This window comes from Megalobrama amblycephala, linkage group LG7 (assembly GCF_018812025.1).
Source record: "Megalobrama amblycephala isolate DHTTF-2021 linkage group LG7, ASM1881202v1, whole genome shotgun sequence".
In the NCBI taxonomy this organism is placed as follows: domain Eukaryota; kingdom Metazoa; phylum Chordata; class Actinopteri; order Cypriniformes; family Xenocyprididae; genus Megalobrama; species Megalobrama amblycephala.
This window is the reverse complement of record NC_063050.1, coordinates 53,216,171-53,234,604: the sequence shown is the minus strand read 5'-3', so window position 1 is coordinate 53,234,604 and position 18,434 is coordinate 53,216,171. Positions and strand designations below refer to the sequence as shown.

The 18,434-nt window shown below is 36.0% G+C and overlaps 1 protein-coding gene across 2 annotated transcripts in view; it reads right to left on the bottom strand.

The window, feature by feature from the left end:
- Nucleotides 1-18,434, bottom strand: part of gpc5a (glypican 5a) — a 205,480-nt gene that overhangs the window by 137,153 nt on the left and 49,893 nt on the right. For both annotated transcript variants that reach the window (XM_048198032.1, XM_048198033.1), the window contains exons 3-5: nucleotides 11,429-12,123; nucleotides 8,010-8,146; nucleotides 6,818-6,943 (exon numbers count right to left, since the gene is read on the bottom strand). In XM_048198032.1, coding sequence (XP_048053989.1) covers nucleotides 6,818-6,943; nucleotides 8,010-8,146; nucleotides 11,429-12,123 — 958 coding nt within the window. The remainder of the gene's footprint in view (nucleotides 1-6,817; nucleotides 6,944-8,009; nucleotides 8,147-11,428; nucleotides 12,124-18,434) is intronic.

Sequence of the window (18,434 nt, the reverse complement as noted above, 5' to 3'; positions counted from 1 at the left end):
AAAATGGTCATATGGGCTGATGAAAGTACTTCTCACACATATATATGTCAGTATGATTTCATTTCTGCTCTTCACAATAACCCAGAATTTGCTCTCCGTCCCCGTTCGTCATTCCCAGGAGCTCTGAACTCTTCCAAAAGCACCTTGATATTCCTTACTGGGGATATGTGTATATCACCACAGGAAATTCAATTTCAGCTTCTGGGGCGAAATGAAAAATCACTGAGGGCCACTGCCGAGCTGAGCCGAGGTAAAGTGACTGACGTGTCGACTGTCGGAGGAAGTTTCCGGAAGGATGAATTCTCGTTTTATTTTCATCCAGTCCCAGACTGGTGTTTACCGCAGTCCTGTCATCTTGGTGGTGTGCAAAACTGGTTAAAATAGTAAATATGTCCATCATAGGGTTGACGCAGAACTAGTTTGGTTTGTTTTTAAACAATACGGATTCAATAAGACATTTATTTATTACATTTAAAAGTGCAAAGACATATGACCTTCCACTGCACCAACTGACGATCCAAATGTGTTTCAAATTCACATCAATCTCAAGGTCATGCAGACAGCTTATTAGCCTAAGATATGAACGAAGCTGCTTGACAAAATTTGAATGATCTAATTTACCATACGCACGGAAAATTCTTCCGCAATAATATAAGCCAGCTGGAAAACTTATGGTGAAATGTCACTTGTTGGTGTGGTGGTAATACTTGGTTTATAATCAGAATATAGTGAGTTAATTAGCCTAGCATTATGTTTAGTTGTTCAAATATAAAACGCTGTAAATTAAAGATTTATTGTGCACTTTAGGTTCATTGATCAAAATGGGAGTTTTCACAAGTGTGCCAAAATCAGTGAGTTGCGCTGAACTAACTGACAGCTTCGGTGATTATAAAGGGAGCGCTCGTTGCTCGGTTTGTGTGTAATTAATTTGCAATTTGAAGAACAGTGTTGGTTTTTCTTGAGACTTTGTGACTTTTCCTACTTCATACTTCAGTACAAAAAAAGGGCTAAACTTTGAAAAAACTAATTTTTAAACAGTGATTTTTTTTAATGTTTAATATTAATTCAAAAGCAAAATGTGTAAAAAAAAAAAAAAAAAAAAAGAGCCAATAAGTTCTCCTCTGCCGCCATCTAGTGGTTACACTGGTAATTAACATCTTTTTTCTTTTTTTTAAATAAAAGTGTTTGTTTTCCATCAAATGTTGGATTTTCTACATCTTGAAACTTTCAGATTTACAAATGGGAAATGTTTTTTTGGTCATCACATTAAAATAACATTTGAAGTGCTGGAAAAATTAAGTTTAAAATTACAGACACCATGTATCTTATTCAAACGTTCCCATTAGCTTTAAGTCTTTATTGCAATGAATAAAACTGGTTTATTGGTGAATTAGGTAATTGTAATCACTGCTTTAAAATATAAACACAGCACTGATTCTTTTAATTTGCGTCAATGAATGGGGTACCTGAGCCTTGTTTGGGCTAAAAAGGTTGGGAACATTTACTATATTCTTTTTCCTGACATTTTAGAGTTTGGAGACTGAATCAGGCAGTGTACATCATTGATGTTGGTACAGAAGCAAATCGTGAAGGCAGTATGACAGCTGACAGTTCACCGGAAATGCCCAAGCTGGCTTATCGAAAACCAGGAAGTAACAGCGCATATGGTCAATTTATAAATAATCATAAATAAACATCTGGAGGAAGTGAACCGATTGCAGGGAACGGATAGGAAGATATTGCAGCACTGAGTGTAATCAGCATGAATAAAACATGGAGGAACACTGGTGATCTTGTTGATTTTTTGTGTGTATGAGTGTTTGTGGATTGTCTGGGCAGGAATTGGAATTTTGCTCATCAAACACAAACGTCTTCAGCTGCAAACAAGACACAAACAAACAACCCGAGACTCTAAATCCAGCTTTACCATTTAGCAGTGATAAACATGGAACATTTCAACAGAAGTCATCATTAAGAATACAAATAATAAGGTATTTAATCATTCTAATTTTAATTTAAAAGTTTACCTGACGAGTCTGGTCCATTAATGATTCTTTAAGATTTGGTCTTAAAATACTAAGAATGAATCAATCAATCAATGAAGCTGATGTTCTGATGGTCTTAATATAGCAAGTGAATGTATCGAATGAGGGAATTGATAATGTCAGTTATTATGATGATAAATAAAACAATAGATGGACGGACAGAGAGATGACGGACGGACGGACAGACAGATAGATAGATAGATAGATAGAATTTTGGAAAAACAAGCACCCAAGTAAATCTTTGTACAACCATGGGTATAACTGACTACAAAGTCGGTTATTCTCTTTCCTATAATGCCACAAGTCTCAGAAGGACAAAGCCTGTCGGACACCCTGCTGTGAAACCAACCCTCCCTGCTGACAAAGGTGCATGTCAGCAGGAAGAAAGGTCTGTGAGAACCTTTTAACCGTTTTATCAGAAGCTGTCCACGAGCAACATGAAATGTTTTTGAAAACGGACCCTAAGTTTACATTTTATGCTTATATACACACCATAAATAACTGTGTAAGATCCATAAGATCGCTTTGGGTGGCAACTAGAGGCTACTCAAGGCAATATGGTTGCAAAACACAAGAGCAAGAACACACTGAGTAAAGCCTTCATGGAATGTCCCATCTCAACTCTGCATAGCAACACCTTAGTAACCACCCACAACAGTCCAGCAAAACAGCTAGTTTTGCACAGGCAAACACCCTATCCATCTCAGTAAGAAACCACTCAAATGTCCAAGCAACAACGTAGTAACACTGTAAAAACCACACTAAAACACTCTGTGTAGCAACACCCTAGGAACCACCCACAACAGGCCAGTATCAAAGCAGCTAGTTCTGCACATGCAAACACCACTCTTAAGAAAATATAAAAATGGAGGATAACAGAAATTTGTAGCAAGAACCTATCTACCATCTGCAACAGCTGCAAGGTTAACCCCAAAATACTTTAATTGTGTTTTATATTATCTGTAGCATGCATAATTATTCTACAAGGTCACATTATACCAGAATCATTTGTCATTTTCCACTGAATTTAGTGATACGTGGAGATGCTTACCTCTTAATCTTCATGACATTACAGACATATACATAACTAACTCAAGACATGTTCATGTTACAAAGAAATGAAAAACTGTATTGTGCATAAAGAAAATTAGCATTATTTTTTAGAAACATTAAGAATATTTGTATTAACTGAGAGGGCAGTTAAAGTGCACAATGTAAAAAATATATATTTGTTTTTTAAATATATATTTAAATATAAATATTAATATATAATAATTAAAATTTAATTTAAATTCATCATAAATATTTGTCATTATAATCACTACAAGTGTATAGTATAAAATATAGCAAATGCTTGAGAAAAAATAAAATCCATAAATATCATATGGCTCCAGTTTGGTCTCATCCAATATGACCCAGACATGTTTTCATGAGAACCCATATCAATCTGTATCATAAATAGTAGAGCAAAAATCAACCCTTCTGTTTTCATTACACCCTTAATAAGTGTGCTTTCCTTAAATAACATTAAGGTCACACTTTCTCCTTACCTTCTGTGTCTGCTCTTATTTATCAAAGCTACAGCTTTGTCCATCCTAATTGCTGGTGGCCGTTTGGCCCTCGCTCTCGGACATGCACCGCGGCCCTTTCAAAGTGACCAGGACCCAAACCGCTCGTTTTAGGTCTGAATGGCCTTGGTAAATCAGTCTGTCGCCCTCCGTCCTGTTTTATTTGTCCTTTTTATCCCTCTCTCCTGGCAGATGTGGGGCCTGGGGGTGGTTGGTTATTTATCACTGTTACCTCTGGTGGGCCGAGTGCTAAAAGCGGTGGCCTGAGGTACGATGGAGGATGGGGCTGCCATACATAAGTAGACCGCTGTGACAAAGTCAGTCTGAAGTGAGACAAGTGGGCCATCTATAGCAATAAAACAAAAATCGCTATGTTTCTCCATAGTCTTAAAGAGACTGGATCAATCAGAGAGAGCCCTATAGATTTATAACATCTTTGAGACAACCGAGGCTTAAAGTGTTTGACACTGACTGGGATGGCCTCCGTTTGAGAGAATATTACAATATCCCAAAGCAATCATGACCTGATTCATTGTGGATTTTATTCAGCCTTACCCTTAAAAAAAAAGGTACTATGATAATACCATGAAATAACATAGTACAGTGATGGTATCAGATGTTCATATGCTATTTTGGCTACACTGAAACATATCATTGTACTGAATAATTACCAAAGTGTATCATGGTATTTACTTTAAAGTGCTTCAAAGAACACCATGGTTGACAAATACATGCAGTGTCCAAAAAAAGCATGGTAATGGTTCTTTTTGGTTAAAACATCTTTAAAATCTTCATTTACTTCACTCTTATTCCATGGCCTTCATCTTTTCGAATTCAATTATTTGAAGCAAACTATTAGCATGATTGCTAAACGGTGTGAAAGCAATACAGGTTCATTTAAATACCTACTTTTTTAAACGTTATATAGGCCTACCTTTTAGTACAACACCACGCTTTTTATACACATAAATGGGGTAAATCCAGGCATATTTCACGAATTTGTTTTAGTTTTATTTTTTTCTGAGGCAATTTTTAGCTAAGCTAGCTGTATAACTACATTATTTGAAATGGGGTGAAAACCACATAATTTGTAATTTTTTATAATGATTAATTTGTGAATATAGCTAAGAGGTCGCAAAATTTCCAATATAAGCTTTTAGGTCGTAGATTAATTCAAAACACATCCCATCAACATCAAATCCCACATTCCTCAGTGTCCACTAGAGGGCGCCTCTAACGGCAGGCAGTAATTACCGTCCGTCTCTGCACAGCAGCAGCCGGGAAACTGCCTCACCTCGTCCTGTCAGCGTTTACTGGTGGACGATAACCCGTCCTGCAGGGCGTCCCGGCCCCGCCCCACCTCTCCTCTTGAAATATGGTCCCACCTGCCATCTGGCAGCGCTGACAGCGTATGACAGTTCGGAGGAAATACCACCGGGGATGAATTTATGGGAGTGTTGGGGCGATGACAGGCCAGGTGAGATAGGAGCAGCGAGGAGATGGATTGGATTTTTCCCCAGCGTGCAGAGGAGAGGGGAACAGGAGGATGCTACGGATCTAGAAACAGCTGGGCTGTCACTTATAAAGCTGTTTATGGTGAGGGGGGGAAATTGCCAACAGAGACCACCGCTATAAAAAAGTCATTAATTACACAGGCGGAAACCATGACACGAGTAGCTTCATCTGCATACATGTGGTCATACACACATTTTTTCAGAAAGTGTTCAGTTTATATAATGTAACTCAGGATTTCCCAAACGTCACTAGTAGTTTGTTAGAGCATAAAAGACATGCCAATGGTGAACTGAACTAAATAAAATAATAATAATAATAATAATTATTATTATTATTATTATTACTATTATTAATAATATTTCCTTTATTATTATTTGTTAATTTAAACCAATAATTAAAATTGGTTAATTAAACATATCTTGAAAAATGAGGAAACTGAGGAAATGAGAAAACCATGTAAATTAGTTAATTATAAATTATATTAATATTAACTATTTTATTATTATTATTATTATTAAATATATTAATAAATTATTATTTAGTCATATTACAATTATGCAAATAAAGTGATTTTACTTCCTGATGAGTCAACTCATTATTTGATACAAATTTAATAAATATAAATTATTTTTACACCATTTACACAGAGTAAAAAATATTCCATGCCCTAAGAGTAATCTGCTTAAAAAACAACAACAACAACAAAAACGGCATGTGTAATACTGATAATATGCAAACCAAAAGCCCAAAAATCAAAGGAAAAAAAAAGTTGTTAATGCAGAATGCAGGTTTTCGAAAAGTTTCGCAGTTTTTCATCCCTAAAATATACTGATCAGAATAAAGAGCAGGCACTGAATTTCAATGACATATCAGACCTAAACACATTTCTGTACTTACAGTAGGATATAGTTAGTCATTCAGCATACACTATTTTCCAAAGCAACTTGTAGAAATTATAAGTAAATTTCCGTGGACTAACATGGGCTTAAATGGTTAGTTCACCCAAAAATGAAAATGAGGCCTCCATAGGGAGCAATGACATTTCCTCTCTCAAGATCCATAAAGGTGCTAAAACATATTTAAATTGGTTCATGTGAGCACAGTGGTTCAATATTAATATTATAAAGCGACAAGAATATTTTTGGTGCTCCAAAAAAAACAAAATAATGACTTATTTAGTGATGGCCGATTTCAAAACACTGCTTCATGAAGCATCAGAGCACAAATGAACTGATTTAAATATGTTTTTAGCACTTTTATGGATCTTGCAAGAGGAGTGTCCATTGCTCCCTATGGAGGCCTCACGGAGCCATCGGATTTCAACTAAAATATCTTAATTTGTGTTCTGAAGATTAACGAAGGTCTTACGGGTGTGAAACGGCATGAGGGTGAGTAATAAATGGCAGAATTTTCATTTTTGGGTGAATTAACCCTTTAAGTGTCTTCACATTAAATTACATGAAAATACATAGATAGATAGATAGATAGATAGGAAAATGTGATGCGTCAATCTATGGAAAACTTCAAAAAATCTTAAACAGCAAGTACAGACATGCGTATATAAGAAAATCCTTTCGGGGGGGAGGAATGTGTGCATTATTCACACCTAAAGAAAGATGTATGATTTATGCAATGCTTTTGGACATGATGACTAAGTGCACCTACAGGCAGAAAATTTGAGATATGTACCCTTTGTCAAATTCAGCTCCATTCCAGCAGGCCAGTCCTTCTCCAGAGCTCAGATCGCTCGCACACAGCATGTCCGCCAGGCCACCGTAGAACGTAAAGTACAGACGCAGACTGCTGATGAAGTCTCTGGAGAGACAGAGATGAGTTTGTTTCATTGTCTGTCCAGTAGATGGCGCACTAACACAGCTTTTCAATGCTCATGCAGCTTCAAGAACTTCCATAAAAAAGATCTTCCAATTAAGTTGTCATGGACATAATATCTTATGCACTATAATAGTTCATCTATAAATAACATATAAATAACATATCACTAACAATTCAATTCACTTACTTACAGCATGTGTTTACAAAAACACCTACAAATATTTTCATTTGTATTTTGAATATCTTGTATCCCCTTGATACACAACAATAATTAATATTTTTTATTAATTAAAATATTATACAGTTAGATGTCACATAATATTTAATATTAATGTTATTAATATTAAAAGATATTATACATTCAAAATTTTATATTATTATTATAAAATATTATAATAGAAATATATAAAATATTATAAGCAAATAAAATATTTAAAATATAACTATAAATTATATATGTATAAATAAATACCCATTTATACAGCATTTATTTTATTAAAAGGTTTTTCCCCCCTTTGGGTTTAAAAACAAACGGTATTATTATTATTATTATTATTATTATTATTATTATTATTATTAAGACATGTTTACAAAATACTATTATACTATTATACAAAATTATAATGTATTAGCATGTAAAATATTCTTATTCATCATGTATGTACAAAGTCCAATTTATACTGTATTATATATTTATATGGGAGATAGAATATATATATATATATATATATATATATATATATATATATATATATATATATATATATATATATATATATACATAATATTTAATATTAATGATATTAATACATGTTTTCAAAAAATTATAAAATCCAATGATATTTGTGTAGTTATGTTTAGTTATGGTCACTATATAATAACAATTATCCCTGTAATTTCATGGTTTTGATTAATTTAATTTAATTCTAAATTGTGAAAATAATCATAATAAAACAAAAAAAATGATTTGATAAGTACAAAGTTTGGACTGTGTATAAGTACATATACAGTGTGTTGATGTAATTGCAAATGTGATTTGCAGACATACTTCCTCCAGTTGCTGAGGCTGTCCTCTCCGTTTCTGACCGCTCCTTTCAGAGGAATGGAGTCTCGTGCGCCGCTGCCATGCTGAACGCTGCCCACCTGCTCCGGCTGTCTGCTGGGGTGACCGCACACCTTGTGCACCTGCATAATTTAAACACAGACTGTCACGATTACTAACATATCCACAGGTATTTAATAGCGGCTAAAGCTCAGGGCTGGTAACCAGAAGGTTAAAACTTGCACTTTTTTCAGGTCAAAAGGGGTCGATGTGCCTGTAGTAGCACAATCGGCCACTAGGTGATGCTGTTTTTTAAGACACGACAACAGTTTTTGCATCTGAAAGAAGTCTACTTTGAGACCCTTCCTGCATTTTCTCTATGATGATCTGGGGCAGGACTGTAAAAGTAAGAGGAATATAGAGCGATTCATTGACTACAAAGTGAGATTTCAAAGTAAAGATGTGGAAATTTTGAAAAGAACAAACGTGACTCAGTAAATGAGTCAATATATCCATAAACAGTTGATGAGTCAGTCAGTAGTCTCTGCATCACATCAATTGTTGCCAGACAGATTGTCTGGTTTGCAGACAAAAATGCAGATCTGCACCATCTGATGCAGAGTTCTTAGAAACTACCAGATCTGACTGTTGAGATGTGCAGGTTTTTATGAGGCAAACAAAGTTGTTTATAGAATGCAGTCAGAATATACACACACACACACACACACACACACACACATATATATATATATATATATATATATATATATATATAAATATTTATAGTCAAAACAAACTATATACTACACCTTCAATATTTCTCACATTATCAAAAAAAAAACATTGTAATAAAATATTTAAATAAAATAACAAGAAGCCAAAGTTAAACTGAACAGAGTTAAAAAAAATAATAATCTTGATAATGTCAGATAACACTTAAGCAAAACATGGTCAAGTCAAAGTCAAAGTGTCTGAATAATCAATTTTACTGGTAGTCCACTGTATGAAATTTTTTTTGGTATAATATGTCAAAGTTTACTTTATTTTGCTATCCTCACTTACATAAATGAACTATAGTGTCCTGCACCCACTAGTAAAAAATAAAAAAAATTATATCTAGTGTCTGAATAAGTTTTGACTGTAGGTCTTAAATAATAAATATAATAATATATTATGCATATTACTCTATATACAAAGACCAGTTTATACTGTATTTATTTTATTAAAATTACATATTTTATTTTTCAAAATATTATTATACAAAATATGAATCACATTAATATCAATATTAAATATAATAATATTAAATTATTTTAAGCAGTTTTTTTAAAATATTATATATAAACTATTATTAATAGTTAATTTTTTTTAATTATATATATATATATATAAGTTCCAAATACAAAGAGAAGTAATCAAATGAGATGAGTAACTTTTCTATTCTCACGTATTTAGGTATAAAAATAGGCATTACCACATGGCTGTGTTGTTTAGTCTCAAAACACAATGTGAGACTAAACAGACACTAATGGGCATTTGTTGCATTTTATGAAGATTCTCATTCCTCCAGAACAACTGGGATGGTTTAGACGTAAACAGGTCATATAAGCCGTTTTTACTGGTCTAATACTAGCCATGATGCCTCACACTGACCCTAACCAATGACAACACCTTATTAGAGACTTGATTCTGATCCAGTTCCACACCCTGACCCTTACAGATCATGTGTCACCCATTAGCTGACAAAGCAATGCGGTTTATAGTCTTATTTCTATTTGCACACACACTCACACATACACTGTCTGCAAACCGTCACATTTCAACACAGCACAACACGATCTGAAAACATGTTTACTGGATCCCACAGAAGCCCACTATGATTTCAGGCAAATTCAATTTGAAGGCGGCCAGAACACATCAGCGTGGTCAGCCGTGCCGCTGCAGCTGCCCACACCAAGAGTATTTTGAGAATGTTCTGGGCTCTCTGGCTGCAGCATGGCATGTGTGACTGCGACTGCAACTTATGTTCAGACCGTACCGCATTCCATGCCGTCCAAGCAGTAGTTACATGATGGGTTTTAAGACGCTGCTTGAAGAATTTTCAAGGCATGAAAACTGCTAAAATGCAAAGGCCGGTGTTTAGGTTTAATGTTTACCTAATTGTGAATGCAAGTCATTTGGATGTGCCACAGCCAAAAAAGTAAATGAACATTGAATCTTCAGGATTTTGTTGACTAAATTAAATATATATATATATATATATATATATATGTGTGTGTGTAACTGGTAGGGGTACGAATGGTACGATTTTCATGGTTCGGTGCATACATTCAGATGACGAATACAGTCAGTCACAAAAGATCCACACTCCAATCCAGAAGGGGGCGAGCAATGCTGCAACACTATTTGCTAACCACCACAAGAAGAAGAGACAATCTATGCACTAACCCAAAACAAGAGTTCAGATGGCACGCAAGAGCTTGCTATTCACTGAGTTTCGATTAATTTTTGTGACACGTTCCACAAACTTCACAGAAGGGAAACTGGGACGGCAGAAAGCGGCATCCTGTTTGTTTTCTTTATTTTACAAAAGCACAATGTTTTGTTTATTTGTGTACACAATAAATGTGTGTAAGCGACCCTTTACAGTTTATAATGATGTCTTACCCTTATCTGTATGCTTGTTTCCACTGTTATAACGAGACAAAATCATTTGGCATTGTGCCAATTTGTGTCATGGAAGTCTCACTACTACAGTCCAGTGATGGAATATTCATTTCATGAAAACTGGAAGTGCTCAATACACTAATGGAGGCTGTACTGTACCAACTACCTCAGGGGGGGACTAAATGCCCCTATCTGGAACAAACATTTGCACTACTGTCTGTTCAAAAGAAATGAAAAGAAACCTAGCATTGGGGATTTGATGCTTTTTCCTGTTGTACTGAACTCATATCGAACCGTGACCCCAAAACAGAGGTACGTACCGAATCATGATTTCTGTGCACCGTTACACTCCTAGTAACTGCCCAATGCATCAATTTATACCAGACAAAATCACTTACAACTTAAAGAGGGTTTTTCTGAGGACTAAAATGATCAGATATTTAAAACTATGATGATTGTTGTGGGGGGCTTTGTAAAGTTATTTTCTATACTTTGAATAAAAGCATCTCCCAAATGCATAAGTGTAAATGCAAATATTCCCAACATTAAAAGACTTCTTTGCATCAAAGAATATAATATCTAAATGACAACAGCTGATGCTTTTATCCAAAGCAAGTTCATTTGATAAGGGATATTTGACCATGAGCAATCTGGAGTCAACTCATTAGCTCAATATCAGTACAGATGACTTACGCATGATCAATTAGGATCTTACAACCTTCTGATTACCAGCCTTTTTTCAACCACATCACAAATACCTGAGCAGAAAGCCGGGGTCCGTTCCTCTGTGCATGGGCCACTGCGTCTCTCACCAGCCCGTGAACTCCCAGAAGCACTTGCTCCAGGTCTTGTTCCCCGTGCATGCGGGTAGAGAGGTTCTCTAATGATCGCACAAACTCCCTCCAATGGGCGTCCACTTCAGCCAGGCTGGCGAGACACCCTCGGACCACGTTGAGGCAGTAGCCCATGCAGGGCTTGCTGCTGGTCAGACCCTGGCAGTGTGGACAGTAGCTCATCCTCAGCAGGCTACGTCTGCATTCACGGCTGAGCTGAATATGGTCGGTGGTGTTGATGACCTCGATGCCCAAGTGGAGCGCCTGCAGAAACACCCGGCCAGGCAACGAGGCACGGGAGATGTGTGCGGCGAGGCGGCCCGGGGCTCCGCCGTACGGCGCCAGATCCCGACAGGCCGCACGGACGCACTCGGCATACGGTGGAGACAAGCGCGAGAGACCGGGCTCGACCAGTTGCTCATAAACAAGAGGGAAGAGGGCGTCAAAAAAGCGCTGTGAAGCTTCTTCCAGACTGAGCTCGGAGCCCAAAACGAAAAGCCCCACGTCCGTGAAAAACTCCCCGACGGGAGCCGCCGCATGACTGGCCAGGTCACGGTACGTGTGGAGGAGGACAGTGTGAGTGTGGTTTTCTGCCTGACGGACCAGGGAGTCCACGGTTTCTGGAAGAAAGACAAAGAAAATGGTTCAAGAGATGGTTCAAAGGAAAGTTATTACATAAAAAAAAAAGTTTGAAATAACATGATGAAGTCTTGTTTGATTTCATGTTGACTTTCAATGTCTAGAATTAATAAAGCATGCTATACAAGTTTGTCCTTTTAAATTGTTTAATATACACTCCTCAGCCACTTTATTAGGTACACCTATTCAACTGCTCATTAATGCAAATATCTAATCAGCCAGTCACATGGCAGCAACTCAGTGCATTATGGCATGTAGACATGGTCAAGATGACCTGCTGAAGTTCAAACTGAGCATCACAATTAAGAAGAAAGGTGATTTAAGTGACTTTGAATGTGGCATGGTTGTTGGTGCTAGACAAGCTCGTCTGAGTCTCTATGGGGTTTTCATGCAAAACCATCTCTAGGGTTTACAGAGAATGTGGGGAAAAATGCCTTGTTGATGCTAGAGTTCAGAGGAGAATGGCCAGACTGGTTTGAGCTGATAGAAAGGCAACAGTAACTCAAATAAACACTTGTTACAACCGAGGTCTGCAGAAGAGCATCTCTGAACACACAATATGTCCAACCTTGAAGCAGATGAGCTACAGCAGCAGAAGACACACCGGTGCCACTCCTGTCGGCTAAGAACAGCAAACTGAGGCTACAATTTGCACAGGTTTACCAAAATTGAACAATGGAAGACTGGAAAAATGTTGCCTGGTCTGATGAGTCTGGATTTCTGCTGCGACATTCAGATGGTAGGGTCAGAATTTGGTGTAAACAACATGAAAGCATGGATCCATCCTGCCTTGTATCAACGCTTCAGGCTACTGCTGCTGCTGGTGGTGTGTGGGATATTTTATTGGCACACTTTGGGCCTCTTAGTACCAAATGAATACCACAACCTACCTGAGTATTGTTCCTGACCATGTACATCCCTTTATGACCACAATGAACCCATCTTCTGATGGCTACTTCCAGCAGGATAACGCACCATTTCACAAAGCTCAAATCATCTCAAACTGGTTTCTTGAACATGGCAATGAATTCACTATACTCAAATGTCCTCCACAGTCACCAGATCTCAATCTAATAGAGCAGCTTTGGGATGTAGTGAAACAGGAGATTAGCATCATGGATGTGCAGCCAACATTTTTTATTATTTATATAAATATTGAAAACACATTGAAAGTTTATTATTTACTTTGTATACATTTATTTCATGTAAAGAACATTATTATTATTATTATTATTATTATTATTTGTAGCATTTGCTACTATTCAACTGAATTGTATGTTGATTTTATTGACTTGCTCTTGTCCCTGACTTTTAACCCGTGAAAATCCTTCATAAAGGTAATTTAGTCTTGTTCGATTTTATGTTGAATTTTAAAGAAATTCATACTTTTATTTAGCAAGGATGCATTATATTGATCAAAAGTGACAGTGAAGATGTATAATGTTACAAAACTTTTCATATAAATGCTGTTTGAGGTTTTTTTTTAAACTTTAAATTAATCAAATAATTTTGAAACAAAAAAATGTATCATGGTTTCCACAAAAATATGAAGCAGTACAACTGTTTTCAAAATTGATAAGAAGAAATGTTTCATGAGCAGCAAATCAGCATATTAGAATGATTTCTGAAGGATCATGTGACACTGAAGACTGGAGAAATGCTGCTGAAAATTCAGCTTTGATCACAGGAATAAATTACATTTTAAAATAGATTCAAATAGAAAAATATATTTTAAATTGTAATAATATTTTACAATATTACAGTATTTTTATCAAGTAAAAGCAGCCTTAATGTGCAGAAAAGACCTCTTTTAATTTTTTTTTTTTTTTTTTTTTTTTTTTAAATCAACCTTTTGAACAGTGGTGTACCTTTGACATTTGCATAAAAATGTCATAAAACTGGTGGCATTCTTGCAATATTCTCTCTGGTTCACGCTTTGAGCGTGTAAATCTAACAGAAGAAATGAGTCCCAGACTCTTTCAAAGCAGTGGAGCAGAGAATGGCACTTCCTACAGGCAAGCCCAATATGAAATGCTTTTTTATCTGTGTGCAAAGAGATCTAAAGAGATTCCTCAGTCCAGAAAGAGAGAGAGAGAGAAATACAAAAAGTGGATAACAAGACAGAGAGAGCTTGAAGATACAAGGGTGCAATGATGCCTTGAAGCGCTCTCCATATCTCTGCATTTAAAGAGCTTAGAGCACAGTGAGAGATCATCTGTCTTTTTTATTATTCTCTATTATCTCTGTTTATGATGCCCATAATCATCTTTGTGCATGTTCTCCAAACACTCAGTGCTAATTCATATGCATTTATATGATGTAAAAAAAAACAGTATCTCACAGATACATTATGATGGAAATTACTCATAACGATTGTACGGTTTAATGGCGTTTGGTTTTATTCTGTTTGCTGTTTCTTGTAAAAGAACTGTGACTTGAGGGTATCAGATATATCTTTGTGAATAAATACTGATTAATGTATTTGAATGCATAACTTAAATAAATGATCCATTCTAAAAAAAAAAAAAAAATGTACAAACACAGATCTTCACCAAGGAAGGCCGGAAATAAGGGCCAGATATGCAGAAATAACCTGATGCCATGTTACAGGTTTAGTGCGGTAGGACGTCTAATTTCCTGTGGATTTCTTTTTGTCTGTGGATGGAGCAGGACTTCCTCAGTTACAGGAATATCTTTGCTGCTCTTTTTTAAACCCCTAGAACTACCTGAAGAATAACAGAACATCAGTCAGGTTATCAGTGTCTTCTCCTTAACACCAGCAAAATGAAGTGGAAATACTGTAAAATTATACCAAAACATCTTGGATATATATAAAGAAATTAACTTTTTATGTATTATACATTTATACATTGAATGTACAAATTGTATACAAAATGAAAAAAAAAAAAAATGTTTTGCTTATATTATATATAAATTTATAAATCAATTTATAAATTGATAGTATAATATATATGGTTTACAGTATTATGCTAACAAGATGAATTACATTGTTTAATGTTAGCAATGTTGGTAACACTTAACTTAAAGCCTTTATGTATTATGCATTATAAAGATATCATAACTGTGGTTACAATTATTCATGAGATCATACAATGCATTATAAGGTGCACTACAAAGAATAATAATGCATTAAACATATTTTTATAATGCATTATACATAAAGGCTTTAAGTAAACCGCAATGTTTTATCTATAATGTTTGATCTTGAATGAGATTTTAATGAATTAATTAATAATAAAATAAAATTTTCATTAAATTTAAGGGTGATGGTCAGACCATCATTCTTTCTTTGCACCCCGGCCAGTAACTCAATGAATCCATTTTTTCCCTGGCACTTGACAAGTGTTAATGTTGGACCCCGATTGTAGTTTTGCACAAATTACATTGCTGGCATGTAAATAATAAGTGTCTGACTACAGCTTTGGATAAGTTATGGAGATGTGTCGGGGTAAGATGGGTCTGGGTGACTGGGGCCAAATCAAGCAGAAGGGGGAGAGGTTGCCCTAAAACTGTTGTACAGAGAAATATGTCTGTCTGAGAGCCGAGCACATCATGTGCCTGTCATGGGTTGTGGTGTAAGTGTGTGATGAGGGAGAGACGTGTAAAGAAAGAGTGCGCTGGGGCAGAGAAAGAGAGATCTGAAGGCGTAAAACAGGTTGTTTTTTGGACCATGGTAGTGGCTTGAGGATATCATAAGTGATTTTTGTGAATATATGCTGATTAATATATTTTAATCTAAAACTTTTACAAATTATCCAGTCTAAAAAATACAAAATAACAGTAAACTTATTCAATTTAATAGCTCTAAAAACTCAAGGGCTTTCAAGGGATTCTCAATCTATTTAATTCTGAAAATGATTTTTCTTTGAAATATACAACTGTTCCAAAGTTTGATGTCAGTAAGATTTTTTTAAACATACTAATACTTTTATTCAGCAAGGATGCATTGAATTGATCAAAAGTGACAGTAAAGGCATTGATAATGATACAAAAGATTTATATTTCAAATGAATCCTGTTCTTTTGAACTTTCAATTTATGAAACATGAAAAAGAAATGTTTCTTGAGAAGCAAATCAGCATATTTGAATGATTTCTGAAGGATCATGTGACTGAAGACTGGCGTAATTATGCTGAAAATTCAGCTTTGATCACAGGAATAAATTACAGTTTACAATATATTACAATAGAAAACAGCTATTTTAAACTGTTTTTACAGCCATTTTGACCAAATATATGCAACCTTGGTGAGCAAAAGAGACTTATTTCAAAAATATTAAAAAATCTTACTGACCAAATTCAGTCTGCACACTTTGAGGAACTATTTAAAGGGATAGTTCACCCAAAAATAAACATTCTGTCATTATTTTGTTGTTCATTAAGTTGTTCTAAACCTGCATGAAGTTCTTTCTTCTGCTGAACACAAAAGAAGATATTTTGAAAAAAAAAAAAAAAAAAGGTTGACCATTGACTTCTAGTATGGAAAAAAATACTATTGAAGTCAACTGTTTGGTTACCAATATTCTTCAAAATATTTTGTGTTCAGCAGAAGAAAGAAATTCACACAGGTTTGCAACAACTTGAGTAAATGATGACAGAATGTTCATTTTTGGGTGAACTATCCCTATAAGTATCATACTAGTACATTATTTAAATAAAGCAAATGCATCTCCGTCCCTGAAAACATACAGTACAAACAGAGACCTTGATGTCCATGTAATTTTACCTCCACTGATAACAACCCACAAGCACACTTCAGCACTAGAGAGGCACTCGATCCCCTCGCTTGGTGAAAGAATTACCAGCTTCATCATGAGAAACACAGGTCAATAGATTCTCAATGCTACTCTACACTAGTATCCCTTCTAGAGATTGTGGTGTCAAAGACAAAAAGAGCAAAAATCTGCAGGTGTCGTGCAGTGATTTGTGTGAGAGGATTAGACGCATTCGATAAATTTGGTCTTGGTGGACTACTGAGGGTTCACAGGGATTAGAAACAGCTGATTATGTGCTGGTTGGTTGAGAGAGGTCACAGTAGATGTTTACCAAAGAGTGTTAATTAATCCCTCTTACTAGACCACAGAAAGACAGTATGTCTGAGCATGTGTGGGTATAAAGATTGAAGTCTTTGGGAGCTAAACGAAGATTAGTGAACTCCCTGACAGGAGGTGACTAGAGTAGAACCCATTATATGTGCCGTGGCTATTTGTCTCATTTAGTGGCTCATTACACACTGTAGTCAAGGAGAACCAAACCTGCAGGACACAGTGAGTGGCTATTTCCAAGAAATTCACTGCGCTCCTGGATAATCCAGAGTCAAAACCTCAAGCGACCACCCTAAAAAAGGTACCACAGTTTCCCACACTCTTTGACCAAAGAGTTTTTATGAGTTTTTCAGGTCATTTTCCAAGAAAATAGGTGGGTTCCCTTATTGTAGACATTTGTTCATTCATTCTTTCATAAGAAAGAATGAAAGGTTTTAAAATTACCCATTATTTTCAGGTTTCCCATTACCATAGGGACTCTATACAATGGTACATATCCAAAAACATGGAACTTTTTGTTTAGTGTTATATTTCATGAATGATCAACAACACAACAGAATATATTCTATAGACCCCATCCAATCCTTTGCCTTCATCTTACCCGTTCGCTTTCCGGAGGCAAACTATTATCATGACAGCAGGATAACCAAGTCTGAAAGACCTTGAACATTTGCCCCGGAGCCTGCCCGATGGCTCCAGCATTTTCTGCTGATGTCTCCATGAGGGGACGCCTCGGGGAGCCCCCCAAAGAATTACGGGATAGATCAAACCAAATCGTGACAAAAGAGCTAACTCATCAGAACTGAGATTAAGAGAGCGTGGCGAGCACACCTGTGATTGGTAATGGGTAAATCCCTGGCATTTCCTTCATTCGGAGCATATAGAGGACAGGAAAGGCAGGAGGGAGAGGAGATTCGTGTCACTTCAGATTGGAAACATATGAATGCTTCATAGCGGGATGCTGGACAAGAAAAACCCATGAGAAAGACTCAAGGACGGCTAGGTTATGCTGAGTTTCAGCAACTTCAGCAGGAACCACCTCAAGCGTGAATATAACAGAGCTATTTTTCATTACTCGTCCACTGGGAGCCATGGAAAATGCCACAACTATTTACTAAACAGCATTCTTATTCTTTTTGTGTGGTTCGATATAAATACAGAGCCAAATTAAGAGTTGGCATCACTTATGATCCAACTGTGCAATTAAAGTTTGCCAACTTTTAACTGT